General features: G+C 33.4%; 1 protein-coding gene across 1 annotated transcript; it reads left to right on the plus strand.

The window, feature by feature from the left end:
- Positions 1-7,970: 7,970 nt before the first annotated feature.
- On the plus strand, positions 7,971-11,463 carry LOC127074426 (probable inactive receptor kinase At5g67200). Its single transcript, XM_051015742.1, has 2 exons — positions 7,971-9,539; positions 10,534-11,463. The coding sequence occupies exons 1-2, from the start codon at positions 8,183-8,185 to the stop codon at positions 11,091-11,093; spliced, it is 1,917 nt and encodes a 638-aa protein (XP_050871699.1). The 5' UTR covers positions 7,971-8,182; the 3' UTR covers positions 11,094-11,463.
- Positions 11,464-14,806: the final 3,343 nt, after the last annotated feature.

Consider the following 14,806-nt stretch of genomic DNA (forward strand, 5'->3'; position numbering starts at 1 on the left):
AATAACTATGTTGAAAAAGGTTAGGTTGAACACACTTGTCCCTCCTAACCCCGAACATTCGTGTGGTGGTTGTAATTAGCCTACCGTTTGAATATTTTCCATCACTAAAAAATAAACTTCAACACCTCAAACTTATCATTTCTCACCCTCGCATGATCGAAAATCTTTTCACAAACGAATAATATTTTATCCATTCTACCGTGATACAAACAAACTCTTAAGCCTCCCATGTGTGAGCATACAAATAATGTTTAACCATTAAAACGTGATCAAGAAAAATCCTTTCTGCCGCAATACAAACAAAAGTTTAAGCTTCCAATGCGCGAGCATACAAGCAACGTGTAACCGCTGAAATGCGACTTAAATATTTGTTCACTAAAACCAATCAACCAACATTCATTTGCTACCAAGAACTACGTAGCTTTGAGTCTCCCATCGCACATGAGGATACCTAGGAGTGAAATTCACCGTCTCGTCAAGCATTATAACCATAAACCCAAAAATATATTTTGTCTTAATACGAAATATGTAGCTTTTAATTCCTCATTGTACCTTAGGATACGTAGGAGCGAGACCCGCTATCTTGTCAAACACCCTAATAAAAATCTTTTTGTGACCCCTTTTATTTTACCTTTACACTTTTTATCACTCGAAGAAAGAAATTAACATAAGCTAACATTCAAATCGCAAATCTAACTAAATGATTCCTCTTGAATACAATGGACGTGAGGGATGCTAATATATTCCCCTCGCATAATCAACTCCCGAACTCGAATTTGATTACGACAATCATTCTCTATTTCTTCTATGGGTTTTATCGATATTTTACATTTCCTTATTTGAAATAAATAAAGTTCGGTGAAGACTCTGTTCAATCACTCGACGAGCGCACAAACGCTCTTAGGTTGTATTTTTCGTAACACGACAGTTTCATTTTGAGATAAAGATTTTTGAAAGATTTTGAAAATTTTGATATTAATCAAGAGTTTTTAATTTAAAAATATTAATTTTTATTTATTAAAATATTGTCATGACTTATTCAAATAATGAAAAAAAATTAACAAAAGTAACGAGAGGGGTGCATTTATACATATGGGTGATATGCAAGCAAAAAGAAAGAGAGAATGGGCCAAAGGCCAGCTATCCAAACATGACAAAAAAATATTTATAAAAAAGAGGTAGGGGGTGTGGCTCACGTGGGGCCCACCCAAGATCATTTTCTTCCTCCATAAGAAAAGAAAAACCACATATAATAGCAGCAAATTTAAAAAAAAAATACATTATTAGTCTCTTTAATCCATAAGTAACTGTTTCAAATTTTTACGAAATCACACAAATGAATAATGAAAATTCATTTACTCGATCTCACGAGCATAATGCCATACTCTAATATCAACAAACAACAACTAAAATTTTCAAAAATTACTCGCTTACAATGGGATGCACAAGGCTTTGATTTGACAATTCTAGTTATTTTCATGACAAACAAACTATAGATTCATGCTTAGGGTGATGTTATGAATCCACTAAGTATATTATTCTGTTTAAAATAGGTCGATTTTGATCATTTTGGATTTGTATTCTTGAGTTGCTCAGGAACACTCAAATCCTTGATTTTTTAAAATCCAAATTAATGGTGTTTTAATGCAATTATGTGATGCTTAATGATCATGAGGTATGCATAAACATAATAATGTAAGAAAATCAAGAAACGACAAGCATTAAAGGCTACATAGATAAAGAACATGAAGAACTCTATGAACTTTTCAACGAGAAACCCGAATTCCGACGAGGCTCTGGTGAGGTGAGTTTTCCACTTTTCTTTATAGACTTAGACTCCTTGCAACTTTCTCTTCCTCAATTTAGCATTATTTTACAATTTCGACAATTTTTCTGAAATCGAGTTAAAAATAAACTTGAATGAATAGATTTTCTTGTATGTTTTTTGTAGGGATTATGGTGGCGCTAATGTCATGTAATGATTCAAAGAAAATGGATGGCAATTGGATAAGTTGGAGAGTTTTTTTCTCAAACTCCAAGTTTCTTCAAAATGAAGAAATTAGAACTTTGATGTTGAATTTGATGCAAAATTTTGGGGTTGTTTAATAGTGATTGATGTGTAGATTGTGAATGAAATGGTGTTGATTTATAGGCTCTAGAATTAGGTTAAATGATGGTTTAGAAATTATGAAAAAATATAAAAAATGTGAGTAAATTTGGATGAATTTGAATGTATTTGAATGTGAATTTGAATTTAGCATGAAAATATCTCAATTCTAATATCAAATTCTGATATGTAGTATAATTAGATGTGATCAAATGAGGTGTGAATGAAAAGTGTGATGAGGCAAAACAAGTGTGATCATTTTTTGTCTTTTATGTCCAAAATCTTGACTTTTTCTTTAACTTTTGAAATTAATGTTGGATGATGAAATGAGAAATGAAATGATTTAAAATGATGGTTTAATGAGAATTTGACTTGAATTTTATTCTCATGGAATTTACTATATTTTTTTATTTTTTATGCAGATGATGCAAAAAATAAAAATGTTGCAAAATGACTTGAATATTTTAATCAACTTTAACATTATTTTTGTTGACTTTGAATAATGCATGATGAATGATATGAATTTATTTGAAATGATGCAACCGTATAGTTATGCAAATGGTCAGAGGATGACTTTTTGTTGACTTTGATAGAGTTAATTTGTAATGAATGATTTTGAATGATGTCTGATATATGATGTATGTAATGTACTAAGAATATGTATTTTTTTTTAATTTTCAAATGAGATAATACTTGACTTAAAGTAGATAAAAATATGGGATAAAGGGCCGGTTTGTTTTAGTTTTAAAAAAATGAATTTTTTCTTTGTATTTTTGAAAATAGATTCTACAAAAATGTTTTTCAAAATATTACAAGTTTTTCTAAATTTGTTTTTTATAAATTAAAAGATTGAATTGTTCATTCTATAATACATTATTGAAGATCAAAATATAGTCAAAATCACAATTTTTTCAAAAAATTGTATCTCAAAAATGATTTTTATTAAGTGATTTTTTGAAATTTTGACATTCAATTTTTTTTTTCATAAAATGATGAAATACCTAAAATAATATTTTAAGAGTAATTATTCAAACCAAATTTTCATTTGAAACTTTTATGAAAAATTTCTTTGTAAATTTTTTTTACACTAAAATATTTAACACTATAAAAAATATTTTTAAAAAAAATCAAAATAAATGGGTCCAAAATTAGGATACGATACTTGTAAAGAGGTATTATCTTTAGTGCGCGTAATCTTGTTTATCTAAAGACTTCTTACTCTAGACGAATTTATTAGTAGAGGTATTATCGTTAGTGCGCATAATCTCGTTTATCCGCTTTGTCTTGGCCCATTGGAAGATCTCGATCACCTTTTCTTATTCTTCCCGGCTGCTTCTCATGTTTGGGATATCCTGCAAAGATGGATAGGTATTTCTAATACGCCTCTTCAACAAAAAGAATTATCTTTTGGCTCACTTGCTGGAATTCTTTAAGCGCTTGGCTGGTTTTTTAAAGAAAAAATTATGTCTTTTTATTTAGTTGTAGGTTGTTTTGTCTTTATGGTTTTCTAAAGAAATCTCACTCAGCTTTTCTCAAATATATATCGTCTCTTTAGAAACCCCCTTCTTCTCTCTTTGTATAAGCCCTAGTACTCAATTTTAATACAATTTGACTAATATGAAAAACTTAAAATTAATTTCCGTCATTTCACAATTAAACGCATGGGAGAGTTTGACTATTCCATGTTTGGAAATGGTGATCAAACGAAGGTGGAAGACATTGATTGTGAGATGCAGCTTCATAACATGGTCATCCATCCATTCAATATAATTTCCATAAAAGATTTGATGTCACATGGATACAAATTTCCTTGTGAGAAGTGTGTATGTGAAAAGGTAATGAAATAACAAATTTGTATGAAAAGGAAAACGAAAGAAGAAATAAAATATGGTTAATTAACTGTACCATTTTCGAGTTGTCATATTCATTCTTCTTCATTCACCGATGCTTCTTCAAGAAGACTCCCATTGTTTATTTGTATATTTATTTTTGGTAAAGATAGTGACTTTGGTTGTTGTAATATTTTTTATTTTTATGCACTAGTATATTCTTTGACATGCAAGATTCAGACTTTAGTCCTGAATATTGAAATTGCTCACTTTTGGTATTTATAAATAAAATAAAATATGCTGTTCACGGGCGTGCAGTGGGAGTCCCCCACTCAGTTTTTAAAATTATAATCACAGGACAATAATAATTTAATATTTTTTAAATCAATATTAATACTAAAAGTTATTATTAATATTATAGGTTAAAGTATTATTAATATTGTAGGTTAAAGTGAGATTAGGTTTTTGTAAGATAAAATTTTTATTAAAATTTAAAATTTAAAATGTTAACCCAACTCAATTATTATTGTGCAGAAATATTAAATACAAAAGTCCGAAATTAAACTTAAAACTTTCTACTTATTCACTTATAAAAAATATTTTTTTTGCTAAGAAACTACTAAATCAAAGAAAAGAATTAAACACTAAATTTATTTGTTATTTGTCAAACTATTATTTTTGGATTAAATTTGAATTAATATTAATAGGTCAATTAACTTAAATTATATTTTGAAATTTATTAGGTCAATTAATATTTTTGTATAAGTTATTTAAGATCATATTTAAAGAATATACTTTTTACTAACAATATATTTTGTAACAGAAAACTATATAATTTATTTCAATCATGGTTTATAATAATACATTATAATGTGTCTAACTATTTATGTAAACTAATATTTAAATTAACAACAAAAAAATCTCATAAGAAAAAAAGGTTTTGTTAAGTGGTTTGGAGCCTAACATTTTTTATTAAATAAGTATTTTATTAAAGCCTTAACTCTTAGTCATTAGGTAAGGACTATTACGTGATGACTATAGCTTATACACTACTAATATATTCTAAAAGAGTTACAATCTATTCGATCCAACCTCTCTCACTCCAAGATACTCTTTCAACAACTCGATGGAGTAATATATATAAGAGATAAAAGGTTCTATATACAATAGAAAAAAAAAGAGTATCTTAAGTTACTAAAAAATTCTTCCATTTAATCATCATGTTTAGATGAGATAATTGAGAATTTTAAAGAAATTTAAGTTTTTAAATAATTTAGATAATTTAATTAGAATTTATTTATTTTTAAATTATTTTATTTAAATGAAGTATTAAAATGATTCATTGTTAAATTTTTGAGGTCATTTTTCATAAGTTTTAAATTTTTTAAATCAAATTTAAAATATAAAAAATAAGGACTAATTTATAAAATTTGAAAAGGAACTAATTTATAAAATTTGAAAATTATTAGGAATTTATTTATAATTTTTTGAAATTTTATAAATTAATTTTATTTTATTTTTAAAATATGAGGACCATCTTGCAAAATTTAAAAAATAAATAATAAATAATTTAACATTTGTATTATATAGAATGATGAAACAATTTTAAATTCTTTATTTTTTTTTTGATAAAATACTTCGTAAATTTACATAATTTTAACAATTATCTATATTTTTCATCAAAACAACAGATTTTGATCAAATCATTTTAAATTTAAAAAAAAAATATTTTTCCTCGCTAAAATACTTAATCCAAATATACTCTAAACTCCTCTGACCTTCCTCAATATATATTGTTAATTAGAACACAATCTGTTTCTAATTTATCATAAACATAAATTTGAGAATTATTTTTGTCGAAAGAAACTTCAATCAAATCAAATCATTCAAATATCATAAACTATGATAATAATGTGTTTCTAATTTATCATAAACATAAATTTGAGAATTGTTTTTGACGAAGCAAAGTTCAATCAAATCAAGTCATTCAAATATCATAAATTATGACAGATTAAAAGATGAACATGCCTTAGAAATAAACAAAATTAAAATTGATCTACTTCTAAAATATCCGATGACAAAGTTTAACGGATCCTAATGAATCTAAACCCTAAATTCCTATTATAAATAAATACAAAAAGCAATTTAAACTCGTATACATACATTCTATTTAAAATTCTAAATTCCACACTCACAATTTTTGTTAACTTGATTGTCAAATGTTTACACATACGTTCTCACCTCCAAAACACAATCGACCAATTATTATCGTCTATTCGTCACCTTTTGATACATCTTAGATGTCTAATTAGATCATAAATTCATGGGTTGCTTTTCTGATAGACAAGTTTGTGTACCATATACAAGAGCCTCTTTGACCACTGAATTAATAATTTAAAATTTAATGGCTTTAGATATGTAAAAAAGAATTTACATTAAATTTTCTAGTTTGGATGACTACATTGATTGAATGTAGTTCCGTTGAAGTAAGTGAGATACTCTCTCAACTATTTTAATTAGCCTTGACGTATATTAAATAAACTAGTGGCACACAGTTTCTGGTGCCTACTTGTGGCGAATTGATGGAATACCATTTTTACTAGGTGTTGATAGTGGGTGACAGAGAGTCTAGGGGGACCTGTATATCATCTTAAGGCTGCATCTCTAAAGGTGTCGAACACAAGCTTGCATTTCATGAAAACATGTGTCGCAATGACGACTATCTGAGTGTTAATAAAGGCCATATGCTCATACGGGTCGTTGTGACCATTAAACTTAGTCAATGATGTTAGTTTAAAGCTCATTGGATCAGGTGTCGGAGATATCTCGTCTAATAAAGGTTGGGGTCCAACACTTCCAATTCATCCATCACGCCCTTTTCTTGATGGCATTGCTGAATATGAAGAACATTATCTTGCAAGGTTTGGTTATGACGGTGAAGGTCATTCATAACTGCACACATCTGCATTATGACGTTTTCCTCGCTGCCAGACACTTCGTTGGTCGGTGTAACTGTCTTCTTGTTCACAGTGAGTGGGATGAGCGCAAAAACAATATTCTGGTTGAATGAGTGAGGGTGGTCCATGCCAGTTTTATAAGGAATCTACGATGAACGCCAATTGTACTCTCTAAAAGTATAATAAGCGTGACAACCTCAGATTGTCAAAGTCTTCAAGATAGTTAAGGTATGGCGAGCTAGCTCACGTGAGGTGAGAAATAACTATATATGTGTGATTCTATGTGTTCTTGTTGGTTCTTCCATCAATATGGTGATAATGATGTATTTATATCCCATGGGCTTGAACCCAGCCCCCTATAATTTAGTAACCACTCTAAGCATGAGTGGTTGATTCCCTGGAATACAGGAAGTTTAGTTAAGTCATATATGGACACGAGGCACTCGAACCAAAAGGAAGACATTCAAACTAGTGCAAAAGCGATTTGAAAATGACGAAAGACCAAAAGTGTACCTCGCTCCACCCAAAATCTCTCTAAATTATATCACTATAAATATATATATATATATATATATATATATATATATATATATATATATATATATATATATATATATATATATATATATATATATATATATTGTTTTTATATGTATTAAATTATTTAAAATGACTTGTTTTAAGTTTTGATAAATTGTCTACTTAAATTACAAAACTATTAATTAGCAAGAACTATAAATTAATATTTTTTAATTTAAATTATTTTCATTTAATATATTCTTATGAATATATAATTATAAACACAAATTTCATTTATTTTAAAATTTTGTTTATAAAATATTCTTCACAAATCTAAGCCATTAAATTTAAAAAAATTAAATGTATAGAAAAAAAACACTTTAGACACAAAGTTAACAACATGTGTATCATAAAAGCCACCAAATTCATATTCTAAAATTTTTCTTTTCTTCCCTGGGAAGCATACAAAAGCAAGCTAAACATGGATAAATAATAAATAAATAAAATAAATCTGAGTTCACACACAGAGTCACAGAGATAGATAAAAACAGAGAAACGAAGTAAAATCCGAAACAAATTTCCAGCGTTTCCCCACTTTCACGTGAGTGCTACTACAAAACCAGCTGCTCCGCACTACTTTCCTACTAGTACTATAGCCATTAACATACTCCCACTTAGCACACTATCACCACTTCAACACTCCCTCCCTCTTTCCTCTTTTTCTTATTACTTTCCACAACATGTTTCTAACCTTTTCTCAAGACTAAACAATGCTTCGTTTAATAACTCTCTTCTTTTACCTCTTCTTCACCTTCACACTATCTTCCTCATCAAACTCAACCTTTTCTCAAGACGCTGTTTCCCTACTCTCGTTCAAGCATAACGCTGACCAAAACGACAAACTCCTTTACACACTAAACGAACCCTACGACTACTGCGAGTGGCAAGGAGTCAAATGTGCACAAGGCAGAGTCGTACGCTTCGTCGTTCAAGGATTCGGCTTAGCCGGTTTTTTCCCTCCAGACACCCTAACCCGCCTCGACCAACTTCGAGTCTTGAGTCTCCGTAACAACTCCTTATTCGGACCCATTCCGGATCTCTCACCGCTTATCAACCTTAAATCACTCTTCCTCGACCGGAATAACTTCTCCGGTTCTTTCCCTCCTTCTATTCTCTTCCTCCACCGTCTCATTACTCTTTCCCTCTCTCATAACAACCTCACCGGTTCACTTCCGGTTCAGTTAACTCTCCTCGACCGTCTCATTTCGCTTCGGCTTGACTCCAACTCGTTCACTGGTCCTCTTCCTCCACTCAACCAAACCGAGTTAAAAATATTTAACATCTCCGCTAATAACCTCACCGGTCCGGTTCCTATCACTGAAACTCTGACACGGTTCAAACCGGCGTTGTTTTCCGAGAACCCGGGTCTTTGCGGTGAGATTATTCACAAACAATGCGGTCATCGTTCTAGATTCTTCGGTTCATCAAACGCCACCGTTTCTTCCTCAGCACCGCTGAGTCAGAGCGAGGAATCGCAGGGTATCGTGGTGGTCCCTTCGCCTTCTTCCAAGAAAAGGAACCATAAGAAAATCGGTTTGGTTTTCGGCTTAATAGTTGGTGTTGCGATTCTCACAGTTTTTACGGTGATTATAATAGGGTTAGTTAGAAAACAGAACACCGGGGCGAAATCGAAATCCGAATCCTCGGCGTCGGAAACTCTACCGGCGGTTGCGGTATCCGAAGTGAGAACCGAAGTGGAAACCGTTACGAAGGTGAAGATGATGGAGGAAGCGCATAGGAGTGGGAAGTTGGTGTTCTGCTGTGGGGAGGTGCAGGAGTATACGCTGGAGCAGCTGATGAGAGCTTCTGCGGAGCTTTTGGGACGAGGGAGTGTGGGGACCACTTACAAGGCGGTAATGGATTCGAATGTGATATTAACGGTGAAGAGATTGGACGCCGGAAAAAGTGGTGTGACAAGTGGTGAAGAATTTCAGAAGCATATGGAGATTGTGGGTAGACTTGGTCATCCTAATTTGGTTCCTGTGAAGGCTTTCTTCCAAGCGAAAGGAGAGAGGCTTGTTATCTATGATTTTCAACCTAATGGAAGCCTCTTCAATCTTGTTCATGGTATTTATTCATTATTATTCATTTGTGTTTTGCAGCATTTAGCTTATTATTATGATCTGTTTCCGTGATGTGAATGTGATATTATTAGTTTCTAATTCTAGTGAGTCATTACATTTATGATATTTGATTTTTTACTGTCAAATTGGGTAATTGGAACGTTGCAGCTGTGGAAACGGGAAGATGGGTTTGAATTATGATTAGGCAGGACAACGGGGTGGGTCGGGACGGTTTTATCTCCTCGTATCCAAACTCAAATTACTGAACAATCTCTATTGCCCCACCTTCCCCATATTTTGTAATTGGGAAAATTCAAACTTGAACTCAAACCTAATCAAAGTAGTTTTTTCCCCTCAAACTCGGGAGGGATTCAGTTGGGACTCCACATGTACAGGTTATGTTATTATAGCTAGTTCCGATGAAAGAAGGAACAAATGGAAGAATAGGGTGGGCAAAATTTGTGGGGCTTGGTGTTGGAATTAGAGTTTGATTTTATGGATGATGTGTTGTGTTGTGTTGTTTTGCTATTGGTTGTCCTTGTTGTGTGATGTCATGTGTTTGGATTGGGCAACTAGGTGTGTGTTATTTCTTGATTGTTTCTTTTATCATTGCCTCTATTGTTTATCTAGTTTTGGGACCCAGGGTACTGTTTTTAGGATAATCACTATCAAGGAGGAAAGATTGGAGGGGTTGTGTTAGAGTTTTATCTAATTGGCTTTAAAATAATATTTCAAAATGTAGGCTATAGTCAAGGTGTGTGAACAGAGAGCTGAATTCAGTTCGCTTCACATTTAAAGGGTTGGGTTGTTTTTGGTACTATGTTTGACTATTTAGGCTAAATGTTTCATTGAATTTGAATGTTTGGCATGTTAAAGTTGACTACTATGTTTTTCTCATTGTCGATTCAATTTTTTTTAGAGAATCAACTTTAATTCTTATTAATTCTCTGATGATTGGTGATTATTTCTAAACACTAATGTAGTTGATGCATGTGCAGGTTCAAGATCGGCGAGAGCCAAGCCGTTGCATTGGACATCATGCTTAAAAATAGCAGAAGATGTAGCTCATGGACTTGCTTATATACATCAAGTTTCGCCTTTGATTCATGGAAATCTAAAATCCTCTAATGTTCTTCTTGGAGGAGACTTTGAAGCTTGCATAACCGACTATTGTTTGGCCTTCCTCACCGATTCTTCAGTCATTGAAGATCCTGATTCTGCAGCCTACAAAGCCCCAGAGGTTCGAAAATCTTACCGCAGGGTGAGTTCAAAGTCTGATGTGTATGCTTTTGGTGTGCTGCTGTTGGAGCTTTTGACGGGCAAGCATCCTTCCAAACATCCTTTCCTTACCCCAACGGATTTACAAGATTGGGTTAGAGCAATGAGGGATGATGATTTTAGCGAAGATAACCGGTTAGAAATGCTCACCGAGGTTGCCAGTATTTGCAGTGCGACTTCGCCAGAGCAGAGGCCAGCTATGTGGCAAGTTCTTAAGATGATACAAGGAATAAAGGATAGTATTTCGATGGAGGACACTGAACTCACTGGACTGACATAGTTTGTTTTCAAATCGGATTTGATTTTATGCAGAGAAAACAATCACAACAAGTACTGTTATCTCCTCTTATTTGAAGATTGAAGAAAATTGCTCATGGGGGGGAAGTGACTTTGCATGTCAAGTTTAAAGGTTAAACACCTTTTTTGAGGAAATCTCAACGAGTTATTCTGCAAAACATGAGGAATCATCAGTGATTTTTTAGTGGGGTGTTATACTAGTTATATATAACACTAGAAAATGAAATTTATATAAATGTATTTTAGCTTAATTCAAATTTTACTCGGTTTTTATCTGAGCTGACAAGCAACGAATGCTGTATTTAAGTGTGATGGTAAAGAACATTCAGGCACAAATGTGTACAAAAGCATCACCATATCAGTTCTAGTAATTCAGCACACCTAAAATTTCTTATAGGCAACATAAAGTAAGGGCCATAAGATAAAGGAAGCAAAAAGGAGCAAGTTTTAGAGAAACCTTAAAAAATATATCAAGAATGTTAAAGGCATATGACAAATTCATCAATCCTTCAAAGACAGGTCAATTACATAATCACTTGGACTTTTTTGGGAGTAATAATTTTGAAAGAAAGAAACATGTAGATTACTGATCATATGAGAACTTAAAAAAAAAAACTATTTTGTGCTGTACGGAGATTGAAATTAGATTTACCAATTATATAATAAATTTCTTCTTCAAAAAGTACTCCAGTAAAAAAATATTTTGGGATTTCTTAATGCATCCTATATATTATTAGAGCATTATGTGAAAATATAAAAATATCCGTAGTTTTTGGAGATGCATCTCCGAACACACCCTGAGTCAATTGAAATTTGACTTAACGTTAAAAACCTACGAAGATGCATCTTCATAAATATTATGGAGATGCATCTCCGAACAATATTTGTTTTAAAACGAGCCAAAATCCTTCATCTTCCTCACTTCTAAAAAAACACTCTAAACATTTCTCAAACTCTCTAAACTCATATTCTCTCAAAATCAACCAACCAAGTTCAAAGTCATGTTTGATGATTATCTTAGTCGTTTGGTACTGGAGGAGGTACAAAGTACTATAACTGAGAGCGAATTGAGCTATGTCGACGGATACATTAGGTGATTCTTCAGGGTGTCACATTCGTATACGATGCAGACTGCTTCAGGAGATCCACCGAGACCAACTCATCAGGAGATACTTGTTTACTGTGGAAATTGGTAAACAACCGTTGGTCCTCCCTAGGCCTTAAAACTAAGGGTTACGTGCAGGATCAACCAGTTGATCCTAAGACATGTCCACAAAGCTTGATCTAACGTCTTATGCCAATTTCTTGGCTTCTTGCCTATATGTTTCTTTATTAGGCTGATGATCACTTTATTGGCCGCTTCGACTTGGCCATTTTCCTGTGCGTAATATGGGGTAGAAGTTAATAATTTGATTCCCATTTCTTTTGCAAAATCTTGCACTTTTCGACCAGTAAAGACTGACCCTTGGTCAGTTGTAATTGTTTGTGGGATACCAAATCTGCAGATGATGTGACTTTGGACAAAGTCTATCACAACCTCTTGATCTACATTTGTCAATGCTATGGCTTCGACCCATTTTGTGAAATAGTCGATACCGAACAAAACATACCTTTGTTGTTTTGACGAAGCTTGTTTTATTTCTCCAATCACATCCAATGCCCATCCTCGGAAAGGCCAGAGCTTCACAATTGTATGCAACTCACTTGCAGGCACATGCTGTATGCCCCCATGCAATTGGCATTCCTGACAGCTTTCAGCGAATTCAATGCAACCTTTCAACATTGAAGGCCAATAAAATCCTGAGCGCGTCAAAAGCCATTTCATCTTCAGTCCCGCTTGATGCGCCCCACACTCTCCACTATGTACACTAGACACAGCCACATATGCCTCACTTTCTCCCAGGCATTTTAGTAAAACTCCCTCAGCTGTCTTTTTGAACAACTCATCATTCACCAAGACGTAGCTAAGGGCCTTATATTTCATCTTTCGATCTTTCGACCCTATAGGATTACGTAAATAATCTACTAGCGGTTTACGCCAATCACTTTCCCCTCGTCGTCGACGGTCAGAATTTCAAAATGGTATTTATCTACAGCTCCCAACTTTATAATCGACAAGTCTGATGGTGATAACAATGTCGCTCGTGCCTTCTCTCTTACTTGGACTTCTTTTTCATCCTGGTCTTTCGACGCTTTGTACCCTGAAGCTTCCTGCGCCAAATCGTTTTCTCTCTGGTTCTCTTTCCGTGGTATATGCTGGAGGCTTACTTGCTCAAACCTCTTGAGTAATCTGATGGTAACCATAAAATACATGATTAAATTTTCTTTAACACACCTGTATTGTTTTGATACCTGTTTAATTACTAACTCAGAGTCTCCCATAATTTCGACATTCCTTGCCCCCAATTCTAGCAGAAGTTCAAGTCCTGTAATCAACGATTCATATTCTGCTTCATTGTTTGTGCATACTCCTTCAATTTTGTATTTGAACTCTGCTGGAATTCCATCTGGAGAAATTATGACTCCCCATATCCCAGATCCGTTCTTATGCCTTGAACCGTCGAAGTATAGTCTCCATGGCACTATGTCTACGTAATTTTGCGCCATTTTGACCATTGAATGGTCGACAAGGAAATCTGCCACCACTTGCCCTTTCATCGCTTTTAAAGGCACGTACGTCAGAGAATACTTAGTTAACGCTAAAGCCCATTTACCAATTCGACTATGCAAAATTGGTTTAGATAACATGTGCTTAATAATATCAAAGTGAGAAGACAAATGCACATCAATAGGCTTAATATATTGCTTTAGTTTCATACAAGAAAAATACAGGCATATACATAGTTTTTCTATATCACTATACCTAGTTTCAGGATCATTAAGCATTCGACTAAGGTAATACACAGGTCTTTCGACACATTTTTCATCCTCTTGGACTAACATACTTCCTATAGTCGATTCTGAAGCTGCAATATACAACCTCATTGGCCTATTCCTAACAGGAGGGGCCAGTACTGGAGGCTTAGTCAAATACTCTTTAATTTTGTCGAAAGCCTCTTGGTGCTCTTCTTGCCACTTAAAGTCCTCATTCTTCAGTCGAAGTAGTGGTGAAAAGGCTTTAGTTTTGCCACTTAAATTTGATATAAATCTTCTAAGAAAATTTATTTTGCCCAACAAAGATTGCAGTTCCTTTTTGGTCGACGGAGGTTTGACGTCCATAATGGCTTTTGTTTTGCTTTGGTTTACTTCAATACCTTTTTTATGCACCACAAAGCCAGGGAAATCACCCGCTTGCACACAAAAAGCACACTTTAATGGATTCATTTTCAATCCACATTTCCTCATCCTTAAAAAGGCCTTTCGGAGATGTTCGACGTGAGTAAGTCGACCATTTGATTTTATCACAATATCATCAATGTATACTTGTATGAAATCTTCAATAAAATCATGGAACATTGAGTTCATTACCCTCTGATATGTCGCTCCGGCATTTTTCAAGCCGAATGGCATGACAACCCACTCATATGTACCTAAGGCTCCTGGGCATCGAAACGCCGTCTTCGGCACATCTTCTTCTGCAATAAAAATTTGGTTATATCCAGAATAACCATCTAACATACTTAAATATTCAAACCCAGCGGCAGAATCGACCAGCATTTCTGCTATGGGCATGGCATACTCATCTTTGGGGGTAGC

Source organism: Lathyrus oleraceus, chromosome 4, assembly GCF_024323335.1.
Source record: "Lathyrus oleraceus cultivar Zhongwan6 chromosome 4, CAAS_Psat_ZW6_1.0, whole genome shotgun sequence".
In the NCBI taxonomy this organism is placed as follows: Eukaryota; Viridiplantae; Streptophyta; class Magnoliopsida; order Fabales; family Fabaceae; genus Lathyrus; species Lathyrus oleraceus.